The sequence below is a fragment of the Mastigoproctus giganteus genome, chromosome 11, assembly GCF_048544385.1.
Source record: "Mastigoproctus giganteus isolate SK-2022 chromosome 11, ASM4854438v1, whole genome shotgun sequence".
Classification (NCBI taxonomy): Eukaryota; Metazoa; Arthropoda; class Arachnida; order Uropygi; family Thelyphonidae; genus Mastigoproctus; species Mastigoproctus giganteus.
In genome coordinates this window covers 53,864,741-53,885,397 of record NC_143585.1, presented here as the reverse complement: position 1 = coordinate 53,885,397, position 20,657 = coordinate 53,864,741, and the positions used below count along the sequence as shown (strand labels likewise).

Genomic DNA, 20,657 nt, shown 5'->3' with positions numbered 1-20,657 from the left:
TAGAAACTCTAAGCCACTTCGCCACCAGGGAGCAGGCAATACCTGGGCAGCTGCTGCCTGGTGCCTGTCCTCAGGCACAATGAAACTGGCCTGGGTACTATCCTATATGTGCTTATGGGCATATTTATCTTGCACACCTGTTTTTATTATTGGGAGAAGGTCCACCCCAGTGCACATCCAAATTCCATTTCAGCAAATTCAATGAAGCCCAGATTTTATTCCATTTTCTTAGAAATCATGCCAGCATAGAACTTTTAACATACTTAAATCATACTGGCCTATATGCATATATATATATAATTCAATAGTTATAAGATATATGAAATAAACTATGAACTGACACAATTTGGCCTTAGTAGCCGTTGTGTCATTAAACTTAATAGCAATGAAGAATCTTCATCTCAGAATGGGATTTTCTTGAATATTCCAAAGAGGAAATATTTTCTGAACTAAAAATCCCTTCACAGAACTTACAAAATGATTCTTGATAATCCATTCTTACACTAGGGAAAAACCCATAGCTAAAATGTTTCCCTACTTTATTCAAAATGGCCATTCTGGGGATATCCCATTGGAAACAAAAACTGATAGGACTGCAAAACAGCTCCTTCTAGCCAGCTGTTATTGTACTCTTCCATTATACACTAAATTCATTCATCTTGTGGTGTGATATTCAAATGGAATCTTCTTCAAATATATGAGAAGAAATCTGTTCTAAACTAAAGAACAGATTCTGAACATTTGTTTACAGCTGTGACAAGGTGCGACAGGTATAAAAATGTGTAAAAAAAGGTGTAAGAATGTTCATGAATGAATCTATTTCCTACTCGGAACCTCATCCTTACTTTTAATTTTCCAACATCTCCAAATTCCATTACAACTGTGTATAGATACTACCTAGTTAGGCCACTCGTACCAAACCCCTGTGGTGTCTTATTTGCCAAAAATACAGACACTAACAAATGGCATGGCTGGTTGTGTTTGACCCTTGTATGCACTTAGTGTGTTGTAAAGGACCATGGAAGTACTTTATGATGAGTCCCAATACCTATATGCATCAACTGTGAAGGAGAATATCCTGCATACACGCTAGCATGGAAAGAGGAAAAACAGATGTGAAGATTAATGGCAGAGTTGAATATATTGCCTCAGGAGGTAAGAAAAGTGGTGATGCATAAGAATATCAAGAAATATTCATACACTCAGCAGGTTGCAGGGAGATGTTCCATCAGAACACAAATGGCTGTTCCAACAAAGAGTCATTTACTCCTATTGTATGCTATTTATTAAGCTTACAGAAACCCACAGAGAAAGATCTGTCAGGTGCCACTCATATATAAAGTACATCCTAATGTACCCTCCTCTCCTGCAAAAACCAAGTGGTAAAAGAAAATTTGAAAACAGGCCTAGAGCACCAGGAAATATAACATAGAAAATTTTCTTGCAACAACCAACATGCCAGAGTTAAAATAAACTATAATGTAATGAAAAGAAAGGAAAAAAAACTGACTCGAGTAAATTATACGAATGTCTTTGAGAGATAACAGAAGAGGAGAAAAAACAGTATGCACTGGAACTTAAAAACAAGTTTGAGCTTCTGCAGATGGCTCAGGAGCAAGAGATATCGATGAGGAATATTATAACTTTCTGAAAATGATAAAGCCTGAGAAACCTCTAGGTAAAAAGAAATCCAAAGAAGAAAAAATTAGTCAAGAAACACTTGTCGTGATGAACCGAAAACGAGAAATGAATAACAAGATAAGCACTGACAAGGAGAAAATTGAGTATACTGAGTTATGCAAATCCATTAGAAAGAGACTCAGAGAGTACATAAGAAGATTTAACACAAGAAAAGTAGAACAAGCATTAAGGGAAAACAAAGGACTTAAATCAGCAGCCATGAGCAGTAATACAGAAAGACAAATGATACTGAAACTGAAGAATAGCAATGGTGTATTTATAATTAGCAGAAGACTACTATAGGGAATTATACAAGGAGCGAGGGAATGATGCCAGCAGTGGGGAAGATGGATCGCAAATTAGTAACACATACGACATACCCGATGTCCTTCCTGATGAGGTAGAACATGCGTTGAAGAAAATGAAGAACCAGAAAGCCCTGCGGGAAGATGAAGTTACTGTAGAGTTGTTAAAATTGGGAGGAAGAGACATGGGACAGAAACTGGCAAGACTCTTCACAAAATGAATTCGAAAAGGTGTGATGCCTAAGGAGTGGAATAATGCAATCATAGTTTTGCTGCATAAGAAAGAAGATAAATCAGAAATTGGTAATTATAAACCAATTAGCTTGTTATCCCACATCTACAAATTGTTCACAAGGGTCGTTACTAACAGATTAGAAAGAATACTTGATGAGAATCAAAAGAGCAAGCTGGCTTTAGGACAGGATTCTCAACTATGGATCACCTTTACGTAGTGTCACAGCTAATGGAGAAAGCAAATGAATATAAAACACCATTATGCCTGGCATTTGTGGATTATGAAAAGGCATTTGACTCCATACAGCATAAGGCAATGTTTTGGGCACCGGAAAGACAAGGCATAGATACCCCATATATTATGATTTTGAAGAAAATATATGAGAATGTTACCTCCTTTATTAGACTAGACAAAGACAGTAGTAAATTTAAAATTGAGAAAAGAGTTCGACAAGGAGACACAATATCTCCAAAGTTGTTTACTGCTGCCCCTGAGGAAGCTTTCAGCTGTGATCAGCTGTGATCCGAAAAAATTAGAGGAAAATCTTAAGTTATGCAGAGTTAGTAAGGATTTTGGACTACAGATGAATATGGCTAAAACAAAAGTAATGATGAACAAGTATGCCATAGAAAGGGATATAATGATTGAAGGAGCAGTAATTGAAAAGGTGGAGTCATATACTTATCTGGGACAAGTCATCAGCTGTAATAATGATAAATGGCTTGAAGTCAAGAGGAGAATAAATTTTGGATGGATAGCATTCAGGAAATATAGTCACATATTGAGGAGCAATATCCCAATTTGTCTGAAACTTAAAATAATGAACCAATGTATACTACCCACCATTAGTTATGGAAGTGAAACTTGGGCACTCACCAAAAGAATGGAAGAGAAGCTGAAAATGACACAGCGAAGAATGGAACAAATTATATTGGGAATCTGACTGTTGGATAAGAAGAGAAACACATGGATTAGACAGAAAACTCAAGTAAAGGACATTCTTATCAAAACTAAAGAACTAAAATGGTCTTGGGCAGGACACATAGCTCGAAAACATGATGACAGATGGACTAATAGAATAACAGAATGGTACCCAAGAGCAGCTAGAAGAAAACCTGGAAGACAATGACAGAGTTGGACAGACGAAATTCATCGTGGTGTTGTCTGCTCTAAACTTGACTGTGGTTCTCAAGTCTATTCATTTTCTAGAAATTCTGTTCTTCGTTGGTTTGATCCAAACCACCACAGAGACATATGGATTACCACTGGGGCATTTCATACATTGACTGTCGAAATTCTTTAATTTTGAAGCTAATGAACCATCATTGATTCTTCAATGTCACCTGTTGTTATTGCAATATTCCGTAAAAGTAAAATCCCTGCCAGTCCATCCTACTTTCTCTCTGTTTTTTATCCATTTTATGACACAATGGGAAAATATGTATATTAACATGTACAGAACTATTAATCACCTCTTTGATATTAGAATACAAGATCTAGCTCATGATATAAACTTTGTTCAATAACTCATCCACATCAGCCAGGCAAATCCTTCCTCCTTGGAGTACTCATTTAAGTGAGAGTTATTTAACAACTGACTTTACTTTTAGGAACTGGCTGAAAGCTGAGACAGACCTGTTTATATATCAGCAACTCTTTGCAGCACACAGAGCTGAGTATTCTGACATCTTGCTAGTATATATAGATATCGGCAGATTTAGGTGAAGGGCACATCCACCCCCCCCACACCAAATTGGAATTACAGTTGAAGCACTATTAACAGCCCCCCCCCAGGGAATGATAAAAATGATCGTTCATAAAATCAGTAACAAAACAAATATGTCTGAACATTTAATGTAATTCTACTAATACAATATAGTATAATCTTATTTATAATATGCGCCGACCGGGCTAGCAGGGTGGGTAAAGTACCTGCCTAGCAACCCAAAGGTCGCGGGTTCGAATCCCGCCTCGGGCTTGGATCAAAGTACTGCAAAAACCTTGGGAGGTGCATTATGGCCACAGAAGCCGATGCGCCAACAATTACCAAAAAGTTTATAATATGCTACAGTGTTAAACAAGAAAATTATGAGTGTAAATTTTGCATTGATTGTAGAGTGCAATAAGATTACAATTAAATCGTAAATTTCACTGCATAGGCACATACCTATCAAGACTTAACAAGAGAATTGTTTCATACTTTAATCTATCAAAACATGCTGTTTCAATGGTAGAGCATGCTTTAAAAGAGAATTATGAAGGTGTGCGATAGCAGTTATTTCACTTTCGTAGTTAAGCTGCTCTTGAAAAAAAATCAACATACAAGTTCTAATCCTTGGTGAGCACCTTTCGCTGAAACTTCTTGTTCAACCACAGTTGGTTCCTCTTCTTCATCAGTACAAATTTCAGAAGATTTCATTACACCTGCAATGAGTTCCTCATTATTTGTGCATATCCTGAAACATTCAATATCTGCACCCGCTTCTGTGTAATCTTTGAAGCTTAAGTTTTTCTGTAAGTTTAGGTGATGATGCACATGCTCAGATAGTTCTTCCCTATTATTAGACTGTTCTTCGCAATTAATAAAGGAAGAAACATGCGAAACTTTACACATTGCATCATTCAAGGTGGTAAATCCATCATATTTGAAGCAATTGGCGATCACTTTTTCATCAAATTGCTGAAACACAATGCCTGCAGGATGTCTATTTTGCATTGAATTTTGCTTTCAAGTCATAGCACAATTTTGTGTAATAGCATTCTTTGGTAGTTTTTTCTTAAAACATTGGATTAAACCTTGATCAAGTGGCTGAAGAACTGATGTCAAATTTGGTGGTAGGTATTTGACAGTGAGAGGTGCAGTTATCCACAAACAGCAAAATTTTTCTATTCTTCTCACTCAACCTGAGATCTAAATCTCTGATCCATTCTTCATAGATTTGTGATGTCATCCATGTGTTTTGGTTTGCTCAATACTTAGTTATAATGTCTTCAAACCTTTAAAGCATTGAGAGGTGCCTCCGTAGCCAGGTGGGAAGGAGCATCAGTGCGTAGCACATGTTTCTTGATTAGACCGGGGTTCGAGCCCATCACCACCAAATACAGAGGATGCGGAAAGGTCAGGGAATGACCACTGCCTATCCCGGAGCAATGTGGCCTTAGTTGCTAATGCTCCTAAAAACCAAATAACAAACAACAACAACAAAGCGTTGAGGCTTCTGGGCGTTCCCAATGATTAAAAGAGGAAGCTTCTCCGTGCCAGACATGTTTGCTGCTAGGTCATCCATCGTTTGGCCTTGTTTCTGCCACTACTTTTCTCGCCTTTAAATGTAAGTGTTTTATCCAGTAGCAATTTTAAAAAAAAGAGTCCGGTTTCATGAGCATTGAAGATGTCATTATAGTCGTATGTCAGCAAAACATTTTTTAAATGATTTTCCTTCCATTCCTTTATAGCAGGGGTGGCCAACGAGTCGATCGCGGCATTAATTTCGGTTGATCATGATGAATTTTAAATATACCGTCATCCCTTGATTTGTGCTGTCAGGTATACTACCAAAATTTTATATTGCGCAGCGGGTTTCACTACCTGCGCGTTATTTATTTTATTTATTTATTTTTTTTATGAAGCTTCAAAAATAGGAATGAAGAGTGGATTTTGAAAATTTATTTATTATTATTATTTTATTTATTTATTTTTTTTGCATTATTGAAGATTTCATTGAAGGAGAAACACATTTCACCACAATAATGTAAAATCCCACAGAATTCCAGCTGTCAGTATTATTGCAAATGCAATAAGATTGAGTTTATTACCTGCTTATAATTAGATTGCACTAACAGAAAAGCGCAAATTGTTTTTATTGTCATGACCTCCAGAAATAGCTTTAGAGAAATATCACAAAGGCATTCAAAACTGATTCTTATAAGGATATAACCAAACAGAGCAATAAACGGTGGTGTGTTTGTCCGGTTACTTTGGACACAACTTCCTCATTCGGGAATCCTCTTCATCAATTATCTTGCATTAGCTGTTCAGATGGAATATTTTTCCGATTCACGCAACTTAGTGTTTTAATTGATTTAATAACTGGACAGTACTTATATGTTAATTTAATACCTTTGATTTAAAATGAATACTATGAAAAAGAGTAAAACGTTTAATTTTCATCAAGAGTGTGAACTGCAATATTTTTTTGTAATGGTGAAAGAAAAATGTTGCTGTTTGATTTGCAATGTTTCCGTGGCTATACCCAAAAGGAAATTTAGAAAGCCACTTCAATGCACTCAATGGTAAATACCAATCGGATTTTCCACCGAATAGCGACCTTAGAAAAAATAAATGAGAAGAACTTAAATCCAGATTATTCGTGCAACAAAATTTCTTCATGATGCCTAATTTACAATCTAAAGCAGTAACTGTAGCATCATTTAAAGTGAGTCATCTTCTTGCAAAAAAATGCAGACCATTTTCTGATGGTCAATTCATCAAAGACACATTTTTAGAAATTACAGATTCTCTTTTTGAAAATTTTAAGAACAAAAATGAAATTAAAAGTGCTCTTCAAGATCTGAAAATATCTTGAAATACTGTGATGCGATTCATCGAAAAAATGAGTAAAAATGTGAGCGAACAATTGCGTGTTCATATTGCTAGTGGTGTGTCCTTTTCTTTACAACTGGATGAATCTACAGATGTCAGTGATACAACTCAGTTGCTCGTTTTTATTCGTATGGTTTTCGATGATTCTGCCACTGCAGAAAAACTGCTGGGTATGGTTTCGTTAAAAGAAACAACTAGAGGTCTTGATATCTTTAACTCATTCAAACATTTTATTGAAAAAATTAAATTACCACTATTTAAGCTCGTACCAGTAACAACAGACGGAGCTAAAGCAATGACGAGGCATCTTAATGGATTCATCGCATTGTGCCAAAAGGATGATGAATTCCCAGATTTTTTCGGTTACCACTGTATCATCTACCAAAAAGTGTTAGCCAGCAAAAGATTAAATACTAACAGTGTTATGGACATTGCTTTCAAAATTGTGAATTCCATCAGGGGACAATCTCTTCAAAGGAGACTTTTCAAAATGCAACTCAATGAAAATGAACCAGATCTGATATTACATCCATATGTGAGGTGGCTGAGTCTGAGTATGTCTCTACAGAGATTTTGAAATTTGCTGAATGGAATTAAAAAATTTGTTGATCAAAGGAGAGATGATTATCAGCAGCTACAAGATACGGAGTGTTTGTGTAATCTGGCTCTTTTTGCCAGATTTTACCAGTAAATTAAGTAATCTGAATTTGGAATTACGAAGAAAAAATAAAAATGTGGGTGACACGATTAGTAGTATTTCTGCATATAAATATCAATTTTTGGCAATGGCTAAGGATCTCAAAAAAAAAAAAATTTCGATCATTTTACAAATATGCAAGATCATTTGAAAAAATATCCTGTTTTTGAATTCAACAGTGAGAAATATGTTTCTGAAATTGAGAAAGTTGTGGATGATTTTGAAACCAGATTCAGTGATTTTAAAACAATTGAAGATATCGTTCAATATATTTCTTATCCGTTTAATGTCGACTTAGATACGAAACAAATCCAAAAAAACACTACGATTTTTCACATGGAGAAAATATTACTTGAAAATGAAATTATTACATTGCGAAATGATGTATATCTTCCTAAAAGCCAGGTCATCAGAAAAAGACTTTTTGAAATATGTTTGCCGAGAAAAGTACCCAAATGTAAAATTGTTTGGAAATATGTTTGCCGAGAAAAATACCCAAATGTAAAACTTTTAAATTCCTGTTTTGGTTCCACGTATCTGTATGAATCGGCCTTTTCGTATTTGAATCAAAGACTAAGAATCGCTGTACTCTTACGGACTTGCATACAGAAGATTCCTTACAGTTGGCCTTATCACAGTATATCCCCGATTTTGAAAGTTTGGCAGATGACATGAAGACACAAACTTCACATAAATTAAAATTTTAAATACGTATGAATTTAAAATAAGAATTCTGAATTGTATTGAATTTTAAAATTTATAAACAACATTTTTCAATATGTGTTGATTAACTTTTTTAACCTTGTGCAATGAAATTTTTGAAATGGTAGATCACGGCACATTTTGAAGGAAAAAAGTAGATCTCATGACAAATTAAGTTGGCCACCCCTGCTTTATAGCATCAATGTCCATGGCTACACTTTTGCCACACTTTTTTGAAGGACCGACTATGACAAGTCTTTAATTTCTGGAACCATCCATCTGAACTTTTAAATTCTTCAATATCCATTTGATGATAAAATGATTCAGCCTTAGCTTTTAAAAGAAGATTACCATCTGCAGGAACTTTTTTTGCACACATAATCATTAGCCATTCCGAAAGTTCCTTTTTGAGATCCGGATACTTCACCTTTTGTGCTCGAATTCTATGCGGTGCAACAGATTCCTCTATACTTTGAATCTTTTTCTGATCTTTCAGAATAGTGAACAAGAACTCTTATGAATGCCGAACTGTTTGGCAATGTCAATCTTAGAATGCACACAATTATCTATAGTCTACAAAATCCTCATTTTACCGCATTGTGAGAAAAGAGTGTGGGAAATCTTAACAAATGATTTCTGACAGTCAGGCTGAAAACTTGTCAATTATATCAATATATTTGAAGCATTTTGTCATTTTTAAGCACAAGTATTGCAATAAAACAGTAAAAATTCAAATTAAGACGTAGAAATTTATGGTTGTTACAGAGAAATTCTTTTATTTTTAATGTTGTTATACTGGTTGTACAATAGCATTAGGTTAATGAGAAATTGGCCGGGACCAACCACATTGGATGTTATAATGTATTGGGACATTAAAAATAGGGTCGCTGTAAAGAGGTTCGACTGTTAAAAACAACACCATAATTTAACATATTGTTGCACCAGATAGAACGTTCCTTTCACAGTAGAAAAGGTGCGGCGTCTCCTTAGCCAGGTGAGCAGGAGCAGCAGTGCGTAGCACACGCTTCTTGATTAGACCCGGGTTCGAGCCCTTGACCACCAAATACGGAGGATGCGGAAAGGTCTGGAAATGACCACTGCATATCCCCAGAGCAATATGGCCTTAGTTGCTAATGCTCCTAAAAACCAAATAACAACAAGAAAAGGTGCTAAAAATCTTCTACTGAAAATTTAGCAAGAGACTGAACTTGAACTGCTTTTTAAACCCCATAAGTAAAGTAGCAGTGAATTATTTAGCACATTTTATACTGTAATTATGTATGTAAAAATTTGATTAAAAAATTTAAGCTTAAAAGATTCTGAATTTGTTTAACTACAATTTCCTGATCTTTGCGATTCTTCTGATATGAAAATAATAATGCATTTACTGTACCAGCATTATACTTTGTATACACAGCACCTAGATATGCTGGTCCATCATAATTAAATTGAGAACTTTATCCCCTTCCCCCAGGAAAACAATTTCTGGATCTGCCTATGCATATAGACAGTTCATCATCTGAATTGTCTGTGAAATCTACATCTGTTCCCCCTAAAAACATTACAACTGAATTTATTATTATTAATAACCATATAGCGCAAGGAAGCCTGAGGCTTATGCTGCACCAGCCAAACAAATTTTCCGAGTTACCCTGAGAGAGAGAGAGAGAGAGAGAGAGAGAGAGAGAGAGAGAGAGAGAGAGAGAAGGGAATCACCAAGAAAGAAAGAACTATGATATCCAGCTCAGGACCTTGAGTATGCAAGCTCATACTCACCAGATGTGAGCCCCTGGGGGTATTCTTCATGAATGTAGTATGTATATTGCAGAGCTGCACACAATAGAACTTTCTTGGATCGTATGAAAGAAGAATCACTAATACTGAAGGTATATACAGACTTTTTAAACATGTTATGGGCTCTTTTGAGTGTTGTCTAGGTGCCTAACCATTTTGGGATCACAGGCAATGGTTTGGCTGATACAGTAGCCAAATCAGCAATGCCTCAGGATGACATCCACTTGTTAGTCCCTATACAAACTACAAATGTGTAATCCAGTGGTTTTCAACCCGGGTTTCGCAACAACATTCTTGGGCTGCCATGTAATTTTGGTTTAAGTTATTTAAAGTTATTATTATTTTATTTATTTATATATTTTTTTGAAATTTATACATTTATTTCATTATGAAAAGGTGTACGGTATCCATTGTACCGTATCTTTTTAATTTTGTGGTGATCTATAATTGATCTTTATTTAGTACCTCTATATAAAGAATAAAATTAATATATAGGTATATATATTAAAAGGTCGAAAACCACTGTTAGGGATCTCTTTTGGCCTAGGAGTGCTGTGAAAAAATTACTGGAACACTAAGGGCGCTGTGAACGTTTGGGAACCTCTGGTGTAATCCCTAACAAACTGCCTCATGTCGGCAAGAATCTTCAGCACCAGCACACCACAAATAAACTATACCAAATGACAACTTGGTGTTCTAGTCAACATTTCTAGAACAATAGAAAGAACAATATTTCTTTGTTGGTATGAAAAGCCTAGTAGCTTCCAAGATTAATTCTTTGAATGCTTCCAATTTTGAATTTGCTGTTGGTAACATCATCAGTTGGTCCCACCGTATAGAATTTATATACTGTCTCAGACCCTCGTAGTCACCTTTACAAAAGCACGTTTTTGAGTAGGCTGGGAACACCCAGCCTACTCAAAAACATGCAAAAAATGGAAAGAAGAGAAACTAATTCAGAAATACAGAACACAGCACAATGTGCCAAGAAGCAAGGAGAATAATACAGCCACGGCCTAGAAACAAGCCAACATATGCACAAGCAGTAATCCAATATAAATCAGTAGAAGTTCAAACTGAAATTTCCATGCTGCCAAAAGAATCATCTACTGGATTGAAGGCACCAAAACAGGAGAAAACAGTGAATACCTCAATTTCTCTTTACACAGAACAGATATCCACAAATCAGCATCACAACGAAAACCGAACTAAACTTATAAACACCAAAGCAACCCAACAGATGGAAATAGAAAAGTAAACACAACTGAAGAACCAGTATTAGAAATTTTCACATTAGAAGATATGGACATGGATCGGCCAAACTATCCTAAAAAAGATAAGACAAAGCATAAGAATGCTCCATTTCAGAAGCAACCCGAAAGCCCTAGAATAACCAAATAACGGATCAGTTCATCCAGTGGAACTGTAGAGGAGTATGAGCCAATTACGACAATGTCCAGTATTTAAGAACACAACATATGCCAATATGCTACAAGAGACATACCTTGGACAACAAGACACCCTTTCAGTAAAAAATTATAGAATTTTTAGGAAAGACAGAATAAGAGAAAGGTCAACACATGGAGGAGTAGCCATCTTAGTCCATAACCACATCCCAACCGAACACATTCCTTTAAACAGCAATATAGAAGTGATAGTGGTAAGAATAACTGAGATTTAGGGTAACCATCTGTTCAGTGTACCTTCCACCAAGACCAGATATACCATTTGAGGAAATAGACAACTAAGCTCCCAACTCCCATCACCTTTCTGTATAATGGGAGACCTGAGTGGGCATAGTCATCTGTGGGGAAATACTGATATCAACAGACGAGGACGGATAATAGAAAGAATAATAGACCATCATAACCTTTCTCTACTCAATAATGGCAAACATACGTATTTTCACTTTCCTAGTCGTACAACCTCAGCAGTAGATTTAACTATATGTACGCCTTCCCTTCTACCGGAATTAAAGTGGCAAGTAATAGAAAACCCAGACAGCAGTGACCACTACCCAGTAATCACCATACTGACCAGAAACCCTCCTTGCCATCCAAACAGACCACCCTGCTGGAAAATAGAAAAAAGGCAACTGGGAAAAATTTAGGGAACTGGCAATATTTAATCCACAAATCATCCAAGAAACATCAGTCAATGAAGCTCTGAAGCATGTCACAGATACCTTAATACAAGCAGCCGAACAAACAATACCCACAACCTCAACTCGTTTTCCATTGCACCCAAAATCCTTGTGGAACGAAGATTGCATGAAAACAAGAAGACAACAAAACAAAGCTTGGAATAAGTTCCGGATATACCCTACAATGGATAATCTGATAAAATTTAAGAATAATAGACCATCATAACCTTTCTCTACTCAATAATGGCAAACATACGTATTTTCACTTTCCTAGTCGTACAACTTCAGCAGTAGATTTAACTATATGTACGCCTTCCCTTCTACCGGAATTAAAGTGGCAAGTAATAGAAAACCCATACAGCAGTGACCACTACCCAGTAATCACCATACTGACCAGAAACCCTCCTTGCCATCCAAACAGACCACCCTGCTGGAAAATAGAAAAAAGGCAACTGGGAAAAATTTAGGGAACTGGCAATATTTAATCCACAAATCATCCAAGAAACATCGGTCAATGAAGCTCTGAAGCATGTCACAGATACCTTAATACAAGCAGCCGAACAAACAATACCCACAACCTCAACTCGTTTTCCATTGCACCCAAAATCCTTGTGGAACGAAGATTGCATGAAAACAAGAAGACAACAAAACAAAGCTTGGAATAAGTTCCGGATATACCCTACAATGGATAATCTGATAAAATTTAAGCAAGCACGAGCACTAGCTAGGTATACACGAAAACAAGCCAGAAAAACTTCCTAAATTCAGTTTATTTCCTCTATAAATAGAACAACAAACACAAAAATAATATGGAATAAAATAGAAAAAATGAATGGGAAGTATAAAAACCAACCATCACTAGTATTACACTGGAATGGAGAATGCATTACAGAACCATCAGAGATAACTAATATATTAAGAGAAATGTTTGCTAAAGTATTGTCAAAACAATCCTACACTACCTAATTTTTGACCTATAAGGAGAAAACAGAATTAATTTTAATACTAAAAAGATTGAACCCTACACCAACCAGTTACAATATATGATTTACGTCAAGCAGTATCACAAACAAAACCAAGTGCAGTTGGACCAGACAACATACACTATGATATGCTTAAACACCTAAAGCAGAAAGAAGTAGAAAACCTCCTTCAACTGTACTACTGCATTTTTTTAGAAAACCAATATCCTGAAGCATGGCATCATGCAATAGTATTAGCTTTCCAAAAACCCAATAAAGATCAGAAGGACCCAAACAACTATCGACTGATAGCCCTCACTAGCTGCTTAAGCAAAGTGCTAGAGAAGGTGATCAACAAAAGATTAGTCTGGTTTTTTGAGACAACTAACTGGTTCACCAGTATGCAGTGTGGGTTTAGACACAATCGATCCATATTAGATCACCTTGTACGAAGAGAAGCAGATATAAGAGATGCATTTATAACCTCAAAGCATATGGTTGCTGTATTTTTTGATATAGAAAAGGCATGTGACACAGCATGGAGACACGGTATATTACAAGACATCCACGATGCAGGATTCGAAGACATTTACCACTATTCATCCAAAATTTCATGAAAAATAGAACATTTCAAGTTAGAGCACAAAACACAATGTAAAAATCATATAAACAAGAAGAAGGGGTTCCCCAAGGGTCTGTCCTGTGTGCCATACTATTCTCCATAAAAATCAATAGCATCACAAAAAAATTACCACCCACAGTGTCATACACACTATATGTAGATGACTTCAGTATTTCATATCAAGCACAGAACATAGGAACAATAGAAAGACAACTACAATGTGCAATTAACAACATCAGTCATTGGGCCCAGAAAAACGGGTTTAGAATAACAAAACAAAAAAACAGTCCAGGTACATTTCTGTAGAAAACGAAATTTACACCCTGAACCTAAACTAATATTGCAAGGTAACACAATACCAGTTAAACAAAGTGTAAAATTTCTTGGACTTATTCTAGACAACAAGTTGACCTTTGTAGAACATATAAAAGAACTACGAATAAAATGGCCATTCCGCCTCTGCCTTGGGCCCTTTGCTTTGATGCTCTGGTCTGAGGCATGATTTTTATTCAAATTCAGCATACTTAAATATACTTCACTAAACAAATATATCTAATGCACTAATAACTCTATGCACCAGTTATATTTTATTAACTCTATGCACCAATTATACTTTATTAAAAGTTGAACGTTCTTATCGATATACCAGTTACGCAGCAATAATACTACCATGCTACCAAATTTGTGTTGTATGTATTAGGCTATACTGTTACACTTGCAAGTTATCAGTTAATTATAATATATAACAATATTGTATATTTATAATTATATAATTATAAATATATAATTTGAATCATATATAAAATTATATGATTCAAACTTTAGAGCTACCTATTTGCTACAATTAAAAAATTTTAATTCCCCTACCACTCTATAACTATAACAATGGCAGCAAGAATCGAACAATACAAAGGTTCTATGCATATTAAGTAGTAACCTACAAAATCTCTAACTAAATTAAAAAATAAAATAACAAGCATGATTAGGACTATGAAGCTACTTATAGAATATGATTGAATATGACAGTTAGATCAATAAAACGGCAAAATTCTTCAAACTTATCATTTCTTGGAGGTGAAAATTCTTTGACTGGTATGTGGATACTTTCGATCCTGAATCTTAGAAGAATTGAAATCAATTACATTATATTTACCTTATTAGAGAATTACCTGAAGATCTGCATTTAAGGAATTGGTAGTGGATATTTAAGTTGAAGCAGTTTTTGTGCAGTACAAGGTTCTAAATTGAAAGGCAGAATGTAATGTGCTACCATCAGCAAAACTATGGATAGGATTTTCAGTCAATTTAAGGTCATAATATACAAGAGGAAAAGAGTAGTAGAAAGAACTAAACCTTAAACCTTGGTTAACACCAACATTACTGGAGAAGTTAGAAAACAGAGAACTGTCTACCATCACCAGTAGTGAGCAGTAAAAGAGAAAACTGGGTATACCAAATTAAAAAAGCAGTTGGCAGTCCATAAGATGGAAATTTTTGGACTGTCAACTTTAGAAGATCTTTATGCCAAACACGATCAAAAGCCTTTGAAATGTCAAGAACAACTGCTTGAGTTTTACCAGACTTTTCCATTGAATTTGTCTATAGATGGGTAACATAAGCCAGTATATCACCGATGGATCAACACTGATGGAATCCATATTAGCAATCATTGATCAGATGGAAGGTTTTGAGATAATTTAGGAGTTGGCAGATAATGGATTTCTCCTTTATTTTAGAAGGTGTACAAGTAAGTTCAGTGGGATGATAATTGGATGGGAGTATTTTGTCTCATTTTATAGGAAATGGCTGGATATGAGCAAATTTCCAAGCAGAAAGAAAAGCATCACTGGAATAAAAAAAAAAGTATTAAAACTTGACACCGAACAGGAGAATGCTCAGGAGCACAAGTTTTGAGAACAAGTGGAGAAATACCATTAGGACCTGGAGCTTTCTTGGCATCAAGATTATTCAAAATTCTTCTGACAACCTTTTGATGGAAGACCACAGGAAGTATTGAATGGAGTGTACTGGGAATGGCAGAAGGTGGTTTACCAAGGTTTATCAATACAAGGGTTAGAAGAAAAATGGACTGCTAGCAGTCAGCTTTATCTTTAACTGAAGTGGTAATAGAACCATCAGGTTTTAATACAGGTTGGAGTAGAGAAGGGCAAATGTTGCAGCCAGTAGCTTTGGAAAAGACCAGAATGCTTGACTACCCTTTGGACAAGAAGCAAGTTTTCTACTCTTAGTTTGTTCAAACTCTAGTTTTGATTGATTAATAACTGCTCTACAATTGTTGCAAGCTTTGATGTAGCCAGAAAATGAACCTGGCGATTTCGATGGCAACATTCTTATCTTGAATATTCTTAGCACATTTATCGAAAAACCAAGATTTAGTTTAAAGTAAGATTTTAAAGTGGATGGTGGAATAAAGGATTTCATCTGTCAAAAAATAATTTCACTGATGCTGTCTGATCAACTGACATCAGAAGATTTGAAAACTTAATCCAACGAACGAAAAGAAGAATAGAAATCTCGCAGATCATCCCATTTTGCATTCTTGTAATACCAAAGAACATGAAGCTGAGAATGTCCACATGTGAAAGGCTCCACTGGAGAAGAGCCCATCACCAAGTTGTGGTCTTAGGTGATCAGAGGACCATTTACCTTGACTGTGTACTTGGATGTGTTTTTCGTGAGAAAAAGATCAAAAGTGTTGGCTGTGTTGATAGGATTATCTGGTATTCTGGATGTAAATGAAGAATCATTAGTAATTGCAAAAGTCTCAGCATCTCTACCATTTGGGTCTATGTGATGACTAGAAACTGGAAGACAGCAGGATTTGTGAACATTAAAATCACCAAGGAAAATTAGTGCAGTGGTGAGAATGATAGAGGCAACAGATCAATTTGAACAGACTTGGGTAGAGAGATTTTAAGCCAGAAAAGATCAAAAAGAGGTGAATCTAAATTATTAAATCTCTGATAGGAAATATCAGAACAGACATGCACAAATACTACCTTTGACATGAAAGGAGTTGTACAGTGAATAATTTGGTCAACTGAGATGAGCAGTTGAATCAGCTGATAATTGGGATTCTCTCTCTCTGAAATATAATTGGTCTTGTCAGACTGCAGGTTGAAATGGATTGAGATTGGTACTGAGACCACAGATATTTTTGAAATGATTGAGGAAGTTGTTGGGAGGTTTAGATCTTTTTGCAATTTAGTTTGTTCCATTAGTTTTGCTGATTGTGATAAAGCAGTAGTAAAGTAAAGGGTGGGGACATGTATAAAGTTATGAAATTTTTGGATTGGAGTACACAACCAAGAAAAAATCCAGCTCTTTGACATAACATAGCCTTGACCAGTGGTCTCCAAACTTTTTTGGTCGCGCACTCTTATTTTATTTAAAAGGCCTAACACGCACCCCAGAATAAAAAAGTTACATGTATGTTTAATATATATTTTTTATATAATTTTGTAAGGCATGTTAAATTACTTTATAGTATCTAAAATCTTGAAATGAAAGCCCTTCACTCGTGTAAAGTTTAGACTCTGTTTATTGCTAATACATTCTAAATCTTACCTTTTTTTTTCTTTTTTTTTTTTTTTCTCCTCTGATTCTTGAGTTGGAAGACATGGAAGGCATTATATCTAAAATCACATATAATTTTAAAAGATCACAAATAAAAAAATACAAAACAAAATTAAACTGAAGTTCAAGTACTAAATGCATGTACTTGAACATGCATGATCGATGGCATGATTAAACAAAGCCACATATTGAAGTATTAAAAAAACATTTATTTATAATTTTTATTTTCAATTACATTTCGAAAAACTAAAAGTTTTCATAATTAATAAATATTGATTTATTGTGGATTATCTCGCACACCGTATTTTGGAGACCACTGGCCTTGATGATGCCCCTTGCATACAGCCTACTCGGATTCCTTCCACTCACTTTCTGGCAGAGTAGGGGCAGTGAGATTATACACTAGCTGATCCAGATGCCTCCGAGAGAGAGAGAGAGAGAGAGTTACCAGTAGGTTTGGTCTTGTGGACTATCTATCAACTGGTCTGCAAACACAATTTTAGAGCTGTGCCCTTGAAATGTAAACAAGATTTGATCTCACCATAATGTCCATCATAACCTTAAAAGATATCAATCATACTGCATGATGGAAAATATATTTTCCTTAGTTGCCTTTGTGTTGAAGCTATCACAACTTCTGCAATTTTGTAGCTAGATTAAAAAAAATAAAAATCTTCCCAGATGGTCACTGTATCTGATAATCTAGGAAGTTATCAAATACATTGACCATATTCTACAGATTTTACTTAGCACTTAAAATTTTTAGTTATAATCTGCTCATGAATCATTATAAAAACTTTTAATTTAAAAATACTACCTATGTGTGAAGTGTTTTTTAATTTTGTAAGGCATGTTAAATTACTTTATAGTATCTAAAAGCTTGAAATGAAAGTCTTTCACTCGTGTAAAGTTTAGACTCTGTTTATTGCTAATACGTTCTAAATCTTACCTTTTTTTTTTTTTTTTCCTTCCTTTTTTTCTCCTCTGATTTTTGATTAATTCTAATCCTGTTGTAACACCACCAGAATAACACTGAAAGACTAAACTGACAAATTCATTTCAAGTGTTTAGATAAAGATAATCTGTGCAGCATGCCATTTAACCATTGTTACTTTTTAGAATATTTTTGAATTTTCTGTAATTTTTCAGAGAATTTTTGCGATTATTAATTGATGATTCTTTCTTTTGTCAGCTTCCATCATGTTTACATTTCAAGATCACATGACAGTTAAAAAAGTAATAAAAGCTCTTCCTTGTGTTGGTGTGGGAATAAAATATGGAATTCCACAAACTAGGTGAGTGATAACATACTAATTCTTTGTGTCATACGTGTTACTGTACAAAAAATATTTCTAGTCTAAGAGAATGAAAGAGGTTGTTTATGCATGGGTATAGTACTTCCATCTTTTGTTCTACCCATGTAGTATGAGTGCATTGTTTATTCATATCTCATATTGTGAACACCTTCACAACGAGTTGCCTAGGTATTGCACTACTTCGAATAAGTAACACTTCTCTGGTAGAGAATACTACTGTTACTTATTCTCAGATGGGCACTACCACCCAGACAGCACCATTTCGTAGCTAGTTGACTTCATCATCAGTGAGGGGAAGGTACCTAGTTGTTTTGATAATAGTAAAGTACCGTACTTTACTATTATCTAAAATACCACGTTTTTATATTTTTATCACAGAACTGGCTGGTGTTCTGGTCTTTGTTGTGATTCTTAAATTTGTCATTACACCAATGTTCCAACCTAGTATTTGACACAAATTAGCAAACAGGAAAAACTACATATATCTGTATATATCTATATTTTTTTCCCAAATGTCCTATTCCTTAAGAGTTAAGTCGCTATCCATCATTTCTATTTATTGATCAACTTATACACAATCATATGCGAGCTGTTATTTTCCCAGGAATATATTGAATATTTTTGTGAATTTTGATGAAGATGGAAACAAAAGAAAAAGTTGTCACAACTTTTATTTGTAATACATTAGTAATTATTTGTTTTACAAATAACCAGTTATTTGTAATACATTACATTTTTGATCTTTCAGCCATCCATCAGGTGAATGATAATGTATTGTGTTTTACACCTTACCGTACATACATGTAGTATTTTGATATTACTATTATCAAAATACTACATGTTTTTTATATTTTTTCACAGAACTGGCTGGTGTTTGCTGGGATTCTTAAATCTGTCATTGCACCAATATACCAACCTAGTATTTGAGACAAATTAGTAAACAGGAGAAGGCGTAAATAATTTTTCTTGAAACAAACCTATTCCTATACATTCTTGACCTTATCTCAAGATTTGGTGATAATACAGCATGCATTTTTTAATCATCAGTCACTGGTTGCTTGAGAAACTAACAAACTTTCTGTGATAATGTTTTTGTTTTCTATTATAAATGGGGGGGTAGCAAGTGGGTCAGCTCCCATGGGCATAGACTTCACATAGGACACCTGGATCGCTAACATGGCAGGCTCACAATATTTTTTTCTGGCGCTGTGCTGGTACTTGATTTTCCCAATGAATATGAGAAATCACTGTCTAAGAGAACAAAGAATGCTGATAAGGAATTTTTCATATGAATACAAAGAAGAAGAAAATGACTCAGATTGGACTCTTGTGTAATGAGTGTGTGAGGAAAGTTAGATAATTCACTTAATGTTGCTCATAAATTGAATAGCTACCTCACATTGAACTTTACAGATGAAAGACCCTGCTTAGTTAGGAAAGGATAATCAATCAATAGCAAATTAATGATATTAAAATTATGGATGATCACTTATTAGAAAAACTTTCAAGCCTAAACAATTAAGTGCCTGGAGTCTGAGGCATATATATCTAGTAATTTTGAAGGAGGTAACAGAGAATGCATTATACTATTCAGTTTAATGAGGGCATAATTTTACTTGGGCGTGCGATTCCTCTGTATTGGAGAGAGGTGCCAGTGAATTGCTAGTTCATAAAGGTGGTTCTAAGAGTGAAGTGTCAGTGATCCAGGTAACTACTGACCAGTCAGTCTGACTTCACTTTTAGAGAAAATCATGGAAAGCACTAGTACAAAACACAATACAGGGATATTTAGATAGAAATGGAATTCTAAAGACTATATAACACAATTTTGTTAACCTGATGTCAGTTGTGCAGGACCTGACTGGTGCCCTTTGAAACTATCTGTTTCACATTAATTGTTAATTGATAATTAAAAATATGAATTTTTTTTTTCCTACTTTCTAAATGTAGTAAAGTTTTTATTTAAGATGTGGAAAGTGAAAAATTATGACTTCCTTTGAAATA

General features: G+C 35.0%; 1 protein-coding gene across 1 annotated transcript in view; it reads left to right on the top strand.

Moving 5' to 3' along the window:
- The window catches only part of rg (A kinase anchor protein rugose), a 1,582,765-nt gene that overhangs the window by 1,242,690 nt on the left and 319,418 nt on the right, over nt 1–20,657 (top strand). The window contains exon 41 of the mRNA XM_090384432.1: nt 18,530–18,632. Coding sequence (XP_090240558.1) covers nt 18,530–18,632 — 103 coding nt within the window. The remainder of the gene's footprint in view (nt 1–18,529; nt 18,633–20,657) is intronic.